Below are 18,072 nucleotides of genomic sequence, written 5' to 3'. Positions count from 1 at the left end.
TCTTTCAATCCTCATAATTTCTATGTGAAGGTTTCGCGATAATTTGATTCTTTAGAAAAAAAAAACAAGAAGTTATGAATTTGGCATCTGCTTTATTCAATTCTTCTAGAACAAGGGGCATAAATATGAAACCCCTTCATTTGCTACAAGCTATCCGTGAATTTGAGTCAAACCTTATTTCGAGTTTTTGATGAGAAATTAATCCAACAAGCAGTATGGCTACAGAAAACAAAAATGATGCATATTTGGAAATGCTTTCATGTACTCTTACTTAGGGGAAGAGGATTTAGCACTGTTCTCTAAGAAACAAAGATTTTACACAGAACATAAAGGGAAAGACCAGTATTCAAGTAGGTTGATTAAGCAATAACACAGAGCTGCAAAATGACAACGTATCCACAGAGATCCACAAAAATATGTTTGAAGAACTCCAGATTTCAACAAGATGCACAGAGAAAATGGAACTAAAATACCTTTTTAAGAAGTTAGACCTTGTAAGCTTGAGGTAAGCCAGCAGGCATGAAACAGCAGTGGAGGAAATGAAAAAGACAACAAATGAAGAGTAAGACATTGCATAAGGAATTACCTTTGTTCACTTTGTCCCTACTTTTGTGCGTGTGGCTCCTGGAAGCTGGACCTGGAAATCCAGTTAGACTTGCTCTATCATCTCCAAGATGTTCCTTCTCCTGCTGCTGTAGGATGCCTGATGCCAAGGGGAATAAAAACACGTCAACAAACACAGAGTAGATTTTGAATAGGTAAATGAAGCAGCAAGACAAAAAAAGTTAGCATGCATATTTCAGGCTACCATGAGAGAGAACTTTTAATTGCTCCGGTGTTGTGCTGAAGATTTTGAGGAGTGGGGCTCCTTCCAGTAACAAAACAATGATCGGCACAGTGAGGAGAAGCACCAGGCCGAAGCATAGCTTGCTGACGAGGAGCCTATGCAAGTATGCAGACAGCCACCTTCATCCCGTCCCGGGAAGGCAGCATAAGACCTATCTGGCACCTCGAAGTCGATCAGATACTGATCTAAATTCAAGTCCCTGGAGATCCAAAGAGCCAAGAAACCTGCACGGTTCAGGTCCAAATTCAGGAAATGTGCGCTCATTGTTGGAGCTATGTCAGAGATGAAACCAGCATCAAGCTGGAAAGGCCACTTGATAGTTGTAACAAAAGAACTTGAGAATATAACACACAAAAAGAATGCGAGGTTCATATTTCGAGGCCATCTAAAAACAATTAACAGTACATGAGACGGAAACAACACGGGGAAGACAGCAACTAGCAAGCAGACAAGCAATGAACTAAACAATGGAAATCTCCTTTCCAACTCTTAGCAACCGTGACACCAAAATCTCCTTTCTAAGCTTGGGGATGGGCCGCTACCGGAGAGCGGAGAGTATCGGCGGGCTCACCTGGCGGCTTTTTTATTTTTATATTTTTTAAAAACGTTTTTTACAGAAATATATTTTCGGTTTCACATTTTACAGTTTTGTACCCCTACTGCCCGGTAGGGGGGCGGCAGAGACCTACATATAAACAAATATAAATTGTTTTTGCGCGGAAGCTCCTGGTGGGAGCCTGCCTCCCGGCAGGGGGACGGCAGGCACCCCCCAAATATAAAAGCTGAGCCTCTTCCCTCGCACCCTCATTTTCTGCCCACGAGATCCAGAGAGGGGAGAGGGAGAGAGGAGGGGTGAGGGAGGTAATTCCACCGACGAAGCTCTGCCGGATTTTGGATACGAACCGCAGGTAACCAATATTTCTCAACTTTCTCATTGAATTTTTTTTGTATTTTTAATTCTATGATTAGTATTTTTTATTATTGCAAGCACTTAGGGTTCAGATTAGTGGTTATAATTGAAGCCATACCATGTTTCTATATATTGGATTAATTAAAATAAAGTCTTTAGATGTCCAGATATGTCGAGCAAGGTGACGTTTCAAGTTCATTACGGTGACTTCTATAGAATTACTCATGATTCCTATGGAGTAAATCTATCAGCATTGGAAAGAAGACAGTGCAGTCTAGATAAACCCTAGAGAGGAGTTTTGAGTCCATACGGAAATGTCTTCACAGGAAGTTCAATGTGAATCCAAAGACCCATTTTCTTACGGTTCATGCCTTGACTTCCTGGGAAACTAATGGGGATTTTTGGGAGTTGACGCCTATAAGTAGTGCGGAAGAATGGCAACATTACATGCACGCAGCTCTTGAAAGTGGGTGGCCTCTCGCAATGGTAATTCAGATTCACCAGAAGACCAGTGATTTAGGTGAAGGGTCAACACACACAACATCTAACTGGAATGAAGAGATGGAAGAGGATAAAGAAGAAGAGAACGTGCAAGCTCCAGAACCAGAACCACAAGGTTTAGCAGATGAAGGTGAGCGGATACCTGGAATTGTGAAGGACATGGAGAAAGAAGACCAGGATGCGCGAATAATGGAGCAATGTGGGGACTCATCGGACGATGAGGACAATGAGCGCTTCCCAGTGCTAGGTGAATGGCGTGAAGAGGGTTTTGGAAATCTAGTGGTACAAGATATTATGAGTTCGGAGTTTGAATACAGAGTGAATGAGGTTGTACAAGGGGCAAAGTATCGTACCATTGAGGATGTGAAGGATGCTGTGAAGCTCTGGGCTGTATCTCTGAGGAAGGAATTCAGAGTACTGAAGTCTAGCAGCAAAGAATACGAGGTGAGGTGTGCAGATAGAGACTGTACATGGCGAGTGCATGCATACAAGAGAAAGTTCAAGACACACTGGGAATGTTCAATTGTTACACCACATACTTGTAGATTGACAGGTGTTGTGGGACATCATCGTAATATCACATCAACTTTCGTGGCTAAGAAGATGTATGGGGTGATTCTTGACAAAATGGATTACGAGCTGTAACGTCCCACCTCCTCGAGGCCGGGCCCGCTTACATCTGGCAGCTTATATAGGACGTAGACTGCCCTCACAAACCAACACAAGTCTTTTCTGCACACTTTGTCCTCACTCGTGCACACCCGGGAGGACTTCCCGGTCAGTCACCCATCCCTAAATTGCTCCAGGCCAAGCACGCTTAACCTCAGAGTTCTTTGGAGATCGGTTTCTGGAAAAGAAGTTGTAACTTGTTGGTATGCGTATTCTATCAATCCTATTAAGCCACGGGTTGTTCAGGGTCTCACAATCACCCCCCCTTAGAGGACCGACGTCCTCATCGATCAACTCGAGCCAGGAACTTCCCCTCTTGTCCACATCCGTGTGTCCAGTCCGGCACATGTGCCATGCCGTGTGTCCCCGCAGGACCCACATGCGTCATGCGCCACATGACCGCGCCCTGGCCCACACGCGCCCGTGAAAATGCGAGGGTTGGCTCTAATACCATTCTGTAAGGTCCCGCCTCCTCGAGGCCGGGCCCGCTTACATCTGGCAACTTATATAGGACGTAGACTGCCCTCACAAACCAACACAAGTCTTTTCTGCACACTTTGTCATCACTCGTACGCACCCGGGAGGACTTCCCGGTCAGTCACACATCCCCAAATTGCTCCAGGCCAAGCACGCTTAACCTCAGAGTTCTTTGGAGATCGGCTTCCGGAAAAGAAGTTGCAACTTGTTGGTATGCGTATTCTATCAATCCTATTAAGCCACGAGTTGTTCATGGTCTCGCACGAGCCTGCATTGATAATTAGGGACATTGAACAGAATTTCCAGTACGTGATCAGCTATGCAAAGGCTTGCGGGCTAAACAAAAAGTATTTGAGATGAGGTTTGGCACTTATGAAGCATCATATGACAACCTACCTCGTATGTTTGAAGCAATTGTGCACAGAAATCCTGAAAGTGCTTTTGATACATACAGTGTACCGAGCTTGTCAGGGGGGCAAGCATTCTGTTGCGAGCTTTCTTCTGCATTGGAGCATGTGTGAGGGCATTCATTTACTGCCTTCCTGTTCTGTGTATTGACGGCACATTCCTGACAGGGAAATATAAGGGAACAATATTGACGGCAATCGGAATTAATTGCAATAAGCAGATAGTTCCCATCGCCTTTGGCTTTGTTGAGAATAAGAATACAGAAAGCTGGTACTGGTTTCTTGAACATCTGAAGAATCACGTTGTTGTTGGAAGACCTAATGTTTGCCTTATCAGTGATAGACATGCAGGTCTCCTTGCAGCTATAAGGCAGCTACAAGAAAGTAGTCCATTTTCACCTCCTATATGGCCAGATGTTGTTAGTAGGTGGTGTGTGAGGCATATGGCTGCTTATTTTTATGAGCGGTTCAAGAACAAGAATCTGATGAATTTGTTCAAGCGATTGTGCGCTTAGAATCAGCAGAGGAAGTTCGATGCTTTGTGGGGTATAATTGATGATATGAGCGCCGAATTGCTTAAGAGCCAGGCCTCATGATCTAGCAGGAGATGTTTTACAGATTCAGTAATTGGATATGCTAAGCCATTTTCACAGTGGATTGATGGTGCGCCTAAAGAGAAGTGGTCACTTCTGTATGACACAGATGGGAGGCGTTACGGAATCGAGACGACCAACCATGCACCATGCTGAGTGTTACAATATGGTAATGCGTCCTGTTCGTGGATTTCCTCTTATTGGCATTGTTGAGTTCATCATGTATGGATGTATAAGGTATTTTAGGGAGCGGTACGCATCGGCCGCTTCCTTACTTCATGATCCAGGAGTGCGTTTTTGCAGAAGGGTCAATGAGTACATGGAGGAAAAAATTGAAAAGATTAGATTTCACTCAGTCATATCGATGGGTACAAAGGAGCAAAGATTTGAGGTATCATACAGGGACAGGACCGGACAGGGTGTCCGCAGACAAAGGGTAATTCAAGAAGTCTTGATAACCATTGACGGGAGGGTGTTCTGCCGATGACAGAAGCCAAAGGTGCATCACTTACCATGCTCCTATGTCATCGCGGCTTGTTCTGTATCTGAGTTAGATGCTGCGTCATATGTTTCTCAATATTTTACAAAAGAAGTCGCAGCACAGACTTGGTGTCATGAGATATACGGCATTGGTATTCTAGGCCCATTCACTCAAAAAAATCCACATCCAATGCTCATCCCTGATCTAGCTACGAAGAGGGGCATAGGCCGACGGCAAACACGTCGTATCCGGAACGGAATGGACGAGTCCGAGGTTGGAATGAAGAAAAAACGTTGCAACTTGTGTGGAGCGGACAGTCACAATTAAAAGAAGTGCCCACAGCTTTCAGTACCCACTGCTGCTGCCGAGGCTGGACCTTCCGGGAATCCAACGTGGGTCGGCTCCACCTACAAGAATTCGCCGCATGTAGTTGTGCACGACACACCTTCCAATGTATTTATTTGTACGAAACTAAGTATATTGTGTATGTAGTATGCCTAAATGTCTTATTTAATTAGTTGGCAGTGCGTATTTCTATAGAATTTGGTTGTAATGAATGAAACCTTCAATGTAATATCTTATGTGGTATCTTGTTTAACGTTCAATTTAAATTTCGTACATTGTATCAAATTGGTCAGCTCCAAATGGTTGGCCAGCTTTTATATTTGGGCGGGGAGCCTGCCGCCCCTCCACCGGGCGGCAGGTGGCTGCCGCCCGGCAGGGGGCGGCAGGCTCCCACCAGGGGCCTTCGCGCAAAAATAATTTATATTTATTTATATGTAGGTCCCTGCCGCCCCCTGCCGGGCGGTAGGAGTACAAAACTGTAAAATATGAAACCGAAAATATATTTCCGTAAAAAAACGTTTAAAAAAAATAAAAAAAACGCGGCTCACCTGCCTATAATTCCTTAACCGGCCCAATACCCTTCCCCGGCTTCTTCTTGCCTCTAGGACTAGGAGGCGGGCGGGCGGCGGCGGCCAGTCTCCGGAGCCTCTCCACCGCCATCCCCCGCCTCCGCCCCACGGGCCACCGGCCCCGCAGTCCCCGCACCTCCACATCCCCATCCTCCGCCGGTGGCGTGGACGCCGCCCTGACCCCCGCCACCGCGCCGCCCTCTGCGAAGCACGGCGGCGGCGAGCGATGGCAATCGAATGCCTCGTCCTAGGTACACGGCAGCGCCATCTCCGATTCCTTCCTCCTCCAGAGGCACGGCTCGATTAGACCCGCACTGACGCTGCGAGTGCAGGGGCGGGGCAGGAGGTGGGGAAGAGCTGCGTGGTGGCGACCATCGGCGGGAAGCGCGTCATGTTCGACTGCGGCATGCACATGGGCTACCACGACCGCCGCCACTACCCGGACTTCGCGCGCGCTCTCGCCGCCTGGGGCGCGCCTGACTTCACCAGCGCCCTCTCCTGCGTCGTCGTCACGCACTTGTGCGCACGCAGATAGACGCTTCACCCTGTCTTATTCTTTTGTTTTTGTCCTGGCGATTTTCTTGAGCTGTCATGCTCGATTGGTTATGGACTGAAGGAGCTTGCGATGTGCAGCCACTTGGACCATATCGGGGCGCTGCCTTACTTCACCGAGATCTGCGGGTACCACGGCCCCATCTACATGACGGTGAGCTCTGACGAACATTCGGTTGTTGCTTGGGATATAGTGTGGCACTTGTTTACTTCAAGTAAATTGAGTTTGAAGTTGGATTGGTTCTTTGAAGTTTGCATTTGCTGTGTCTGGGCTAGGCAGTATTGCTAATTGCTTGCTAAATGTACTGCTTGCTTATGAATCTCAGATCATTGCTATTTGTGTTCCATCTGTGTCAGTTTCGAATTCATTAAGTTTGATGATTTTGCCATCCTTCAGTTACGTAGGTACGGTTAATAATCTTGCATAAGATTTTGAGTTATGATATGCTTGGCTCTTTGTCATCCTTTGTCTCCCCTGTTCCTGTAAGGCGCATCTATATCTGTTGACGATCGATATTCACCCCATAACTTCTGTCATGGTCCTCAAGCAGTATCCTACGAAGGCTTTAGCTCCATTTATGCTGGAGGATTATCGGAAAGTAACAATGGATCAGAGAGGGCAGGAGGAGCAATACAGCTATGAAGATATTCTTAGGTGCATGAAGAAAGGTAACCTTTGTTAACTTACAAACTGATGCTGGCGCAGAAGTAATTGGAATGCATCATAATTCTCTTGGCCAATGTACTTGACCTTTCAGTCATAGCATTGGACTTGAAGCAGACTGTTCAAGTAGATAAAGACCTTGTGATTCGTGCCTATTATGCTGGACATGTATGCTCCTTATATTTTTTTAATCATTCCATAGTATGTTCCCTGTTATATAAATTCTTTGAAGTGAAGTATTGATTTAGTCCTCTGCTTTCTAATCTAGTAAAACCATCGTTCCAAACTCAAGGTTCTAGGGGCTGCCATGATTTATGCAAAAGCTGGAGATGCCGCTATGGTTTACACCGGGGATTACAATATGACACCAGATAGACATCTTGGGGTGGCCCAAATTGATCGTCTGAAATTGGATCTCTTGATAACAGAGTATGGTCCAACCTCTAACTATACACATGTTTTTTCTATTTAGTTGTTTCCTTTACTTAGATTTTTAACCAAATGTTGTTGTGAATTATGCTGCATTACATCCATGGGCTTTTTCATATGTCTTCACACCACAAGGGCAAGGGGTGTTATGTTCTTGTTTGACTTTTGTTGTGTGATTCCATTTGTTGATATCAGGTCTTGGGGACATGTTCCAGACTGGTAACCACTGTGAACCTATTTCTTTTCTCCTGTTGTTAGCCAGTGTGTTCACCTTAACATTTAGGATATAGCTGACTAGCAGTTAATTATCGATATAGTCAGTTATTATGTTGTTCAATGTAGTTTCTGATACTAAAGTAGAGTACATTGAACCTGCATTTGTTTTATAATTATGGTGGCATCTTAATGTTTTACCGTTATAATCAAATTAAGAGCACATTTGGTGTCTTGAGTTTTTTTTCCCTCTGTACATCATGAAGCATAAATAGCATTTTTCTTTATGCAGGTCCACATATGCTAAAACCATACGTGACTCGAAGCATGCCAGAGAGAGGGAGTTCTTAAAAGCGGTATGAACATGTGAGCTTCTCTGCTGCCAATATATAGATTTTGTCGTTTTTAGTTGCATGTGTAGCCATAATTGCTTTTCCAATGGTCGACTGTCAAGTTTTTTATTGTACATGCTTAGATTCTTCTGGCACAATAATAGTCAGGAAGTGTCTCAACTTTTCAATCCTACAACATTGGTTTTTGAGGTTTTGTGATGTCCTGTTTTATTGGATGCACACCTGGACACTGAGATGGCAACTAGGCGAGCAGGTGCTAGGACCTTTTGGTGTGTGTTAGGCCTTCCACATGTTTGTCCAGTGTGATGTCCAGTCGTCCAGAGAAGAGAGAGAATTGGGCGTTACTTCACACTGTGACAGCCGACGCTAGTTTCAACCAATATCCAAATAATGTGGAGTGTGGCAAGTTCTTGCGCCGGTGCCAATCTATGTTGCCCGGATACGCGGATACGGATACCGGTATGTGATACGGGGATACTCCGATACGCCATTTTTCCAAATATAAGGATACGGGGATACGCCAATATATATAAAAAATAAAAATAAATAAAAGTTTCAGGAACTAGAATGTGAGAAAATAGAAGTTCCAGGGACTATAATGCGTCATAAACTCATATATTCATATGTTCTATAATTATTAGAAAAGAAAAGGGGCAAAGGAAAAAAGAACCAACCTTATCTTACCTGTTCGTTTGTTCCATGAATGGGGTCATCTTCTTCCCCAACCTCCGGCACTCTCTCTCTCTCTCTTTCTCTGTGTAGCGGCCAACTCTGGCGGCCGCGGCTCCTCTCTCTCTCCGGAGGCCGCGGCTCATCCAATCCCTCTCTAGCGGCCGCGCGGGCCGTCCAGAGGCGCGCTCCGGCGGCCGTGGCGGCCCGCCAGCGGCGAGCTCCAGCAGCACAGCACCACCCTAAATAGTGCTTTAACAGATGTGCGGGCCTCTGTCTGGACAGGCCGCGCAGCCGTTGGAGCAGTAGGAGGCACGGACGGGTGGGCGGGCGGAGGTGACGGCAAGGGAGCAACGAGCGATGGGGAAGGAGCAGGAGGAGGCACGGGCGGGTGGTCGGGCGGCGGTGACGGCAAGGGAGCGATGAGCAGCGGGGAAGGAGCAGGAGGAGGCGTGGGCGGGTGGCCGAGCGGCGGTAACAGCAAGGGAGCCGTGCGAGGCTGCTGCGGGCCTGCGGCTGCGCGAATGGGGATGAGAGGGTGGCACAGCTGAATGGAGGACTTTTATATGAAGCGATTGAGTGGTGTTGTTAGGGTTTGAAGGTATCGGACAGGTATCCATAGGTATCCCACGAGTATCCGATTTATTTTTATTATTTGAAAATACCTAAATAGTCTGATACTTACGGGATACGTATCCGGAAGTATCCGTGGAGTACGGGTATCCGATACGGTATCCGTTACTGGTACGTGAGTTTTGCGAAGTATCCGCGTATCATAGGTGCCAATTCAGTAAAAAAATTCATTTCGTTGGTCTTTGCATGCTGACCCCAACTGCCTCTCACCTCGGTGCCACAGAATTGAACGCGCTAGTGGAGTGAAGCGAGAAACCAACGGCAACAAAGTAAAGGTCGAGCGATGCAAAGGGCGAGAAACCAAGCATGAGGAGCAGGTCCAGGCGGCGCTCACCATGTAGTACCTCTACCTCCGCATACTGCTGCTTGTCCTCGTCGGCGCCATAAGCATCCATTTGAGCAAGTGGCCTGTTCTTCGTGCGCACACCTGTTACCGTACTTCTTCCTTTTGATGGCGCTAGATCTCAGCAATCAAAACTGCTAGGGAAACAGGATCTGGGAGCAGGGAGCTTGATTTTGTTTGGAAGGTAGAGATTTGTGGAGGGTATGCTCATGTGCTCTTGGTGAAAGAAGCGAGGAAGAGCTGATTTTGGACTTTGGACGAAACGGTCAGGAGGAAGGAAGTGCTATTTTATTTCGTGTGGGTCCCAGCTTTTGCTGATAGCTTCGATGCCCCATTTTTCACACGCTGCAGCTCTAAACGCTTGATGCCTGTTTACTTACCTTGGGGCCCATGGTTTTCAAGAACACTAGCACATTATAGAGGGCCTCAGGGGCAAGCCTGGGTGCCTAGGCAACGCCTGAAAAACCATGAATACTATCTTTGGCCAACAACAACAACAACATAGCCTTTTGTCCGAAGCGAGTTGGGATAGGCTAGAGATGAAACCCAAAAGACACAAAGGTCACGGTTCAGGCACGTTGATAGCTAGTCTCCAAGCGCTCCTATCCAAAGCTACCTCCTCAGAGATATCCCAATCTTTAAGGTCTCTCTTAACCGACTCTCTTATCCAAAGATACTATCTTTGGCCAAAAAAAAATCATTCTGACTGTATTAATCTGAATCCTGTGCACTGTACATATGTTGAATTTCAAGGCTTAACTGATTATATGTTTTCTCTAGGTACATAAGTGTGTTTCTGGAGGGGGTAAAGTTCTGATTCCGACATTTGCTCTGGGAAGAGCTCAGGTACCGTAGTTCTATCTTAGTTCAACTTTATGAGACAGACAAAGTGATGATTAACTATTATCACTAGTTTAATTAAATAAGCGGTTCCTCTGAGGCCTCCAATGGTAGAAGCCAGTACCTAACTCTAAGCACTAGACAACCCTTCTAATGATCTGAATCTTAGAACATAGCTCATAATACGAAGACCCACATGCCATCCTCACGTAACCTTGAAGTGCGTGTGTGAGACTATATCTTGATCAAGAGATAGCTATTCTCTCTCTCCTATTAAAATATAAGAAAATATTGTATGAGCTAGCTCATATGCAACTATTGGAGGAGGCCTGAGAAGTAGCCCTGTGTTCACATTTTTCGTAAATTGAATGCCGATTTCGGATGGAGTGACACTGTGCAGTTGTGTATTTCAGGAGCTGTGTATGTTACTGGATGACTATTGGGAGAGGATGAACTTGATGGTACCTATCTACTTCTCAGCTGGTATATGTGGTTTCTTGAAAGTTGAAGCCCTATCATTTTTTTATTTTTCTGCTTTATGTGAAGTTATGTTTGTTGATATGTTCTATAGGTTTAACCATTCAAGCTAACATGTACTACAAGATGCTTATTGGATGGACTAGCCAAAAGATCAAGGATAGCCATGCAGTACGTAACCCATTTGACTTCAAGCATGGTACGTTTGGGTTCATCAAAAGCTAATCCATCCACACCTATGTAGAATAAAGATAAAGTGCATATGATTGTGGTAAAACATCTAAATATTCAGTAGATTATTAAATAAACTTACAATTTATTTACTTTTTGTTATAGTTTGTAACTACACAACAATTGAATACCATGTGCTTCTACTCATTTTATTGTTTTTTTCTGATGAAAGATGTTTTTAGCCAATCATGATACTGAGAATAACTGTTGCTATTTCAATTTTGTTAAAATAGGAGATTTTGTCTTTTATTTATTATTTGTAGTTCTCTTGTACCTGAATAATAGAGAAGCTTTTTTGTTTCACATTTCAGTTTGCCACTTTGAGCGTTCATTCATCAACAACCCTGGTCCCTGTGTACTTTTTACAACACCTGGTATGATTAGTGGTGGATTCTCCCTAGAGGCATTTAAGAAATGGGCACCATCAGAGAAGAATCTGATCACACTTCCAGGGTATGCCCCATACCATTCTTCCTTGCAACATTTTTTCTAATATGGTAAATCATTCTTATGCATACCTGCGACCTTTACCCTTGATGCCACCTTTCTATTTCCCATGCAGATATTGTGTTGCTGGAACCGTTGGTCATAAGTTGATGTCTGGGAAACCTACGAGGATTGATTTAGACAAGGACACCCATATTGATGTCAGATGTCAGGTTGCTTTTCAGCTCATTTTATATGTTACAGAAAATTGTACAATTTTTAAAAAATAATGCGAGGTGTCAAAAAATGGTTAAGCATAATCTTTTAATCAATAGTGTTTATCTCCTGGGATTGTAAATTTACTCAAAACTTGATAATTAACCCCGGCAGTTCTTTTCACTTCTGATATGCTATGCCCTCACACTAACCTGTTTTTTCCCGTAATTTGTGCACCAGATCCATCAGCTAGCATTCAGTCCTCACACAGACTCCAAAGGGATCATGGATCTGACAGAGTTTCTTTCACCCAAACATGTAATTCTTGTCCATGGTGAAAAGCCTCAGATGGCTTTCTTGAAGGAGAGGATCGAATCCGAATTGGGGATGCCGTGCTTTTACCCAGCTAACAATGAGTCTGTTTCCATTCCGACAACCCACAATCTCAAAATGAGCACCACTGAAAGGTTCATTACAAGCTGTGCTGCTGAGCAAGGTAAACAGAGCCTACGAAAGCGGAACCTGATTCATGGTACTGGTACATCAGAAGTGAATGTCAGTGATGAGGGGGAGGCTGAGGGTGTTCTTTTGATGGAGAGACACAAGGCTCCAAAGATTTTGTGTGAGGATGAGCTTCTCCAGGTGCTGGGCATGGAGCGGCATATTGTCCAGTTTGAAGCAATGAGCTCCTCTAGAATTGAAGAGGCTGTTGAATCGGAGTTGAAGCGGGCCGAGGCAGCCGATTTAGGTAGCGAGGAAAAATGAGTAGAACTGCGCATGCTGTAATTTGCCCCCTATTCTTTTGGCTTAAGTTTCCCGGAAAAGCTCAGGGGTGCTCAGGGGTCGGAACGTTATGCTAGGCTTGCTAATGGGTTGGGTTGAAATGGGTTTTATGGGGTGGGTTTTTAAATAGAGTGTGTTTGGATGAGTTAAAATGGGTTGTATTAATTAATGGGGTGGGTCGGGGCGGGTTCTATATAAATGCGGGTTGAGGCGGGTTGGGGTGGGTTGAAATGGATTTTTTTTACAAAATAGTATAACTATATATAAATGTGAGTCCCATGTGAGAGTTGGACTCTGAAATTAAAACCACGTGTTTATATCAGAAAATTTTATCGAAATTGACTGAATTTTGTTGGAGATGACTCAGTATGACTGGCAGCTATTTTGTGCAAAGCAGTGTGGCTAGAACTACCTGTAGTCCCACATGAAGAGCCGGACCCTGGAATTAAAACCTCGCGTTCACACTATAAAATTTTATCGAAATTAACTGAAATTTGTTGGAGATGACTCAGTACGACTGGCAGCTACTCTGCGCAAAGCAGCGTGGCTAGAACTACACGTGGGCTCCATATCAAGAGTCGGATCCTAAAATTAAAATCTCGCGTTCACACTATAAAATTTTATCGAAATTGACTGAAATTTTTAGAGATGAGTCAATATGATTGACAGATACTCTGTGCAAAGTAGTGTGGCTAGACATATATGTGGTCACCACATTAAGTGTAGAATTACTAAATTCCTCTGCATAGTAGAACCCATGGGTTTTTATGGGTTACCTGCTTATAATGGGGCGTGTTGGTTAGAGTTGAGAAATTAACTAATTGGGTTGGGTGGGGTTGGGTATCTAAATATGTTAATTTTGGGTGGGGTTGGGTATGGTGCGGGTTCCAACCCATTAGCAGGGCTACGTTATGCACTATATTTCTGAGATGAGCCTTTTTTATATATAATCATTGGGAGGATGTACCAAATTTCACGCCAAGGATGTATCGCATATCATCCCTACAATTTTAAATATGTGCTCCTATTGCTTGAGCGACCTTGTTGAATGTTGATGCATGGGCTAGTGTAGGACACGATTGATGCTGTATGATGAACTAGCCATTTCTGTCAAGAGATCTTAAAAAAAACTGCCTCAGATTGTTGCTGTGAAAGATCTGGCTATGAGCGCGGCCGGTCAAATCTTAACTTGAGTCATACACTGTAGCTCAGAGAATTCGTTGCAAACTACGGTTTTCTCTAGGATTTATGCATGGAATTCAAATAGTCGTCGGTCCACTCCTGAAATGTTGAAACCTGGACCCTGATCTGTCATCTATGTACTACAAGACTCAAGACATGCAATTGCAACTTTATGTGAATATGTAATGGGAAAACGTCCGATTTACCTCTTCAAACTATCGCAAAAATTTGACTTTTAACCACAACTACAAAACCAGATAATAGAGGCCATCCAACTGTCAAAATCGGGAAAATTTGGTCTTGGGTGGTTTTGTATTTTTTTTAAAAAAATAAAAAACCTAATTAGATCTAAAAAATCAAAAATAAAATCAGAAAAATATGAAACTAATACTTTTAAAAAAAATGTAACCTATCTATGCTCTGTTTGGATCTTAGTATTAGAAAATAATAGGCATAATTACAAGCAAATAAATATTATGAGCATAAAAAATTGGATCTGAATAACTAACCAGTATCATACCAATAGATAGATTACATCTTTAAAAAAATATACCCTTTTTGTATTTTTTAACTTAAAATGAATTTTATGTTTTTTTAGTTTAAACTTGAATATTCTTAATTCTCACAAAATGAACAACTATATAATGTAACCGTAATCTGTAATTCTGTATATGCATCATGCTTCATGCTTTGCATATCCCATCAGGTTTAGTCAGTCTAATCCATCAAAAACGTTTTCTTCGTCCGCGGCAATGTCGCAGAAGTAAAGATCATCTTGCTCGTCGCGACGTCGTCGGTGCAGGGCGATGCCTCGGCAGCGCCGGCACGGCGCCGGCTAGGAGCTAATGACGCCACTCCAGGTGTCCGTCAGCAAGACCGCAGGGTCTTCTTGCGGAACGAACGACCCGCATATTTCTTGCCCTCCGCCTTCCACGCGCCATAGCAAGCGAGCTAAGACTGTCTGCAGTGGACTTCAGGGGCGGGCCCACTTGGTATGCATGGGTATTCTTTGAATACCCATCATTTTTGCTGATCTATAATATTTGAAGGTATAATCAAATGTATATATGCTAATAATAGGTATAAAACAACTATTTTGCTTTGCGTTTTGAATTTTTGAATACCCAACATTTAAATCCTAGGCCCGCCATTGGCAGTGGTGTCTGTAAAAGACTCTGTAAATGATATAATGCGCACGTATAGCGTTTTTTTTTTTGCTGCAGCGGCACTCTCTAAGCCGAACTTCATCGTTGCGGGCGGGGCTCCCGCACGCCAAAGCTAGCGCGGTACGCCAGCCTCCCTCCCGCGCCGGGCAGCTCTCCGCCGCCGGCCGCCGCGTACGCCACACCAAGGCTGCCCGGCCGCGGCCGCCTCCGCCCGGCCGCAGCCATGGGAGGCGCGCTCGAAGCCATGACCGCCGGTGGCCGTGGCCGAGCTCCGCCCGCCCCGCCGCGGCTCAGCTTCACACGCCAAGGAGGGTGGGTGGTGGCCAGGGAGGGTGGGGATGGGGAGGCCGGTGAGGAAGGTGAGGGAGGGCGCGCGCAGGCGAGGGAGGGGATGGAGCAGGGAGGAGGCCAGGAGGTCGCCACGCCATGGGCTCCGTCCCGCAGTCCCTGCTCGCGGAGGGAGGAAGGAAGGGGGCGGCGCGGGGTGGTCCCTGTCGCGCCGAATCGAGGCAACGACGGCGCAGATCGAGCCACCGCCGCGCCGAATCGGGGGCCGCTGGCCAAGCAGGGGAGGCGCGGCCAGGGAGCCTCGCCGCGCCGGCTGCCTCCCGTCCCGTCCGCCGCGCCACTGGAGGGCGCCGAGCCCGTCCGCCGCCGGGAGGAGGGGCGGGGAGCGACCGGAAGGAGCCGGGGCCGCCGGCCGCCGGCCGCCGCGGCCCGCCCCTGCTCGCCACGCCACCGCGACCGGCGTGAGCGGTGGGAGTCGGGGCTGCGGCCACTGCGCGCACCCGCCCCTGCTCGCCTGCCGCCAGTCATCCACCTCCGCCACGCACCGGCCCCGCACGCATGCGCGCTCGCCTGCCGCCTGCCGCCGCCATGGCCCCGCGCGCGAGGGAGGGGAAGGAAGCCCCGCGGGGCGTGCGCGGGCGCCATGGCCACGGGCCCAAGCTCGGAGCGCCGCCATGGCCGCCGCGGCGCGCGGGCCGCCGCCTCGCCGTGGCCGCCGCGCGACGAGGAGGAGGGAGGAAGGCCGCCCCTGCGAGCCCGAGGCCGAGGCCGGCCGAGCTCCAGGCCGGCGAGCCCGAGGCCGGCCGAGCTTGCGGCGGAGGGAGAAGGGAGGGAGGGGTGCCGGAGCGCCGAGGGGGGTGGGAGCGCCGGAGCTCGAGGGAGGAGGGCGCGGGCCGCCGCCGCCGCACGGCGAGGTAGCAGGGAGGAGAGTGAGAGCGGAGAGGGAGGGGCGGTGGCGGAGAGGGGGGGGCGGTGGCAGTGGCGGAGAGGGAGGGAAGGGGGCGGAAGGCCGGCCGGGAGAAGAGATGGGAGGAGAGGGAAAAATGGGGAGTGGAAAAAAATTGAAATGTGGGTCCCATGGCGTGGTGGTTGATATAGAGAGGAGATATAGAGAGTGGATGGGTGCGGAAGAACGAGATATAGAGCAGAGAATCTTGATGATCAGGACATAATATTCCGTTTAGAGAGTGAATTTAGAGAACGACGAGTGCGGAGAGCCTAATAGCTACGGCCTAGACGTGCTGCACACTCTTCCCGCGTACAAGGCATAAGCATGAATTTTTCGTCGAAAGAATTTGTTTAGCTTGAACAAATTTATTGTTTGTAGTGACCCTGTTTGGATCCAAATGCCAATAGATAAATGTTCTAGACTTTAGCACTAATGTATTCAAGCAAGAGTGCTAATAGAATAGACTAACTAGACTCAAAAACTTTAACAAAGATACGAGCAGTAGCGAAGCCAGCCACGAAATCAAAAAAAGGGCTCATTTTGTTCCTCTCTTTTTCTTCTTTTTCTTCCTTCCTTCTTCCTCCTTTCTCCTCAAAAAAGGAGGGGACGAGAGGAGGACTCCATTGTTTATAGGAATCTAGATCACCACTGGAGCCGCCCTTGAATATGAGTGCTAATATATGCTCACTCAACTTTAGCTCTCTCCAAATAGACCCTAAGGTGGCAAGAATTAGCCGCGAATACTTTGCCACGAGTGGATAATAATTTTTTTGTTTGAATTATTACAATTTTCTGTAATTAATAAAATAAAGGGCAATCAGCTATTGATTTGGTTTAACTACGGGGCCTATGAGCACTTTTTGTGTGGATCGGATGACTTGGTCGAGACTGTTTGCGTTACCTACAGGAACCCGCCTGCAGCTGTTTTACAAGCAAGCCAATGTTTTTATTCCATCATTTTTTTTTCCAAAACACACTACAAAAGTACACATCTTTATACTCTCTCTTAGACGAAATTTGTACTATTGGTCCTCGTAGAGATGGAAACTGTGGAACCGGTCGCCTAATGTAAAGTGTTTTGAGTTCGAAGAGACCTGTAATATAAACTTTGTAGCTTAGCTACTTTATCCGTCACAAATTATTAGTTATTTTGGTTTTTCCGGATCGATAAACTTTATTATGCAGCTAGACATAATACAAATGTAGATGCGGATTAAAGTCTATGAATATAGAAAAACCAAAACGACTAATAATTTGGGACGAGGGAAGTACCATGAAATGTTGGGTTATTTTACTATAATTTGGGACGAGGGAAGTACCATGAAATGTTGGGTTATTTTACTAAGTGTTCTAATTTAAATTTGTCCAATTTTAACCAAATTCATAGAAAAAACAATAACATTTACAATACCAAATTATTTCATTGAATGCGTCATAAAATATGTGTTAATAGTGCATATGTAAATTAGTATAGTTATTGCTCTATTTTCATATAGATTTGGTTAAAATTAGCCAAATTTGACTTATGATAAACCTAATATGGCATAACATGTAAATATAAACTGAGAGGGTACTATATATTTCTAATTTCTTTTATGTGCCATATATATTTTTGTTAGAAATAACTACCTTATAGTTTGTTGTCACGGAAATTATTTCTAAGTGCTAAATTAACCAGTAGGCAAATTTTATTTCCATGTCGCACTAGCCGTGTCAAATTTTTTATCGGTTCACTATAATCAGAGAAATTAATTTTCCTATAGGTTTGCAACACTTTTGCATTCAGCATGCCATTTGAACTGAATCGATCAACCCAGTTCCTGGCTTCCTGCTACACATATCATGAACAAAAGAAGCAA

The 18,072-nt window shown here is 45.7% G+C and overlaps 1 protein-coding gene and 1 long non-coding RNA gene across 2 annotated transcripts; one reads left to right on the top strand and one right to left on the bottom strand.

Moving 5' to 3' along the window:
- Positions 1 to 337: 337 nt before the first annotated feature.
- On the bottom strand, positions 338 to 1,148 carry LOC120661483. The gene is made up of 2 exons (XR_005669914.1): positions 809 to 1,148; positions 338 to 703 (listed from the first exon to the last, which is right to left on the bottom strand). It is a non-coding gene; the product is annotated as an uncharacterized LOC120661483 (long non-coding RNA).
- Positions 1,149 to 5,806: 4,658 nt separating this feature from the next.
- On the top strand, positions 5,807 to 12,800 carry LOC120661481 (cleavage and polyadenylation specificity factor subunit 3-II-like). The gene is made up of 13 exons (XM_039940360.1): positions 5,807 to 6,050; positions 6,132 to 6,318; positions 6,433 to 6,505; positions 6,903 to 7,020; positions 7,110 to 7,183; positions 7,308 to 7,444; positions 7,950 to 8,013; positions 10,436 to 10,501; positions 10,909 to 10,978; positions 11,067 to 11,171; positions 11,515 to 11,656; positions 11,766 to 11,862; positions 12,086 to 12,800. The coding sequence occupies exons 1-13, from the start codon at positions 6,026 to 6,028 to the stop codon at positions 12,608 to 12,610; spliced, it is 1,683 nt and encodes a 560-aa protein (XP_039796294.1). The 5' UTR covers positions 5,807 to 6,025; the 3' UTR covers positions 12,611 to 12,800.
- Positions 12,801 to 18,072: the final 5,272 nt, after the last annotated feature.

The sequence above is a fragment of the Panicum virgatum genome, chromosome 2N, assembly GCF_016808335.1.
Source record: "Panicum virgatum strain AP13 chromosome 2N, P.virgatum_v5, whole genome shotgun sequence".
Lineage (NCBI taxonomy): Eukaryota > Viridiplantae > Streptophyta > Magnoliopsida > Poales > Poaceae > Panicum > Panicum virgatum.
The sequence above is the reverse complement of the archived record's forward strand: the minus strand, read 5'-3'. Positions and strand labels throughout refer to the sequence as shown.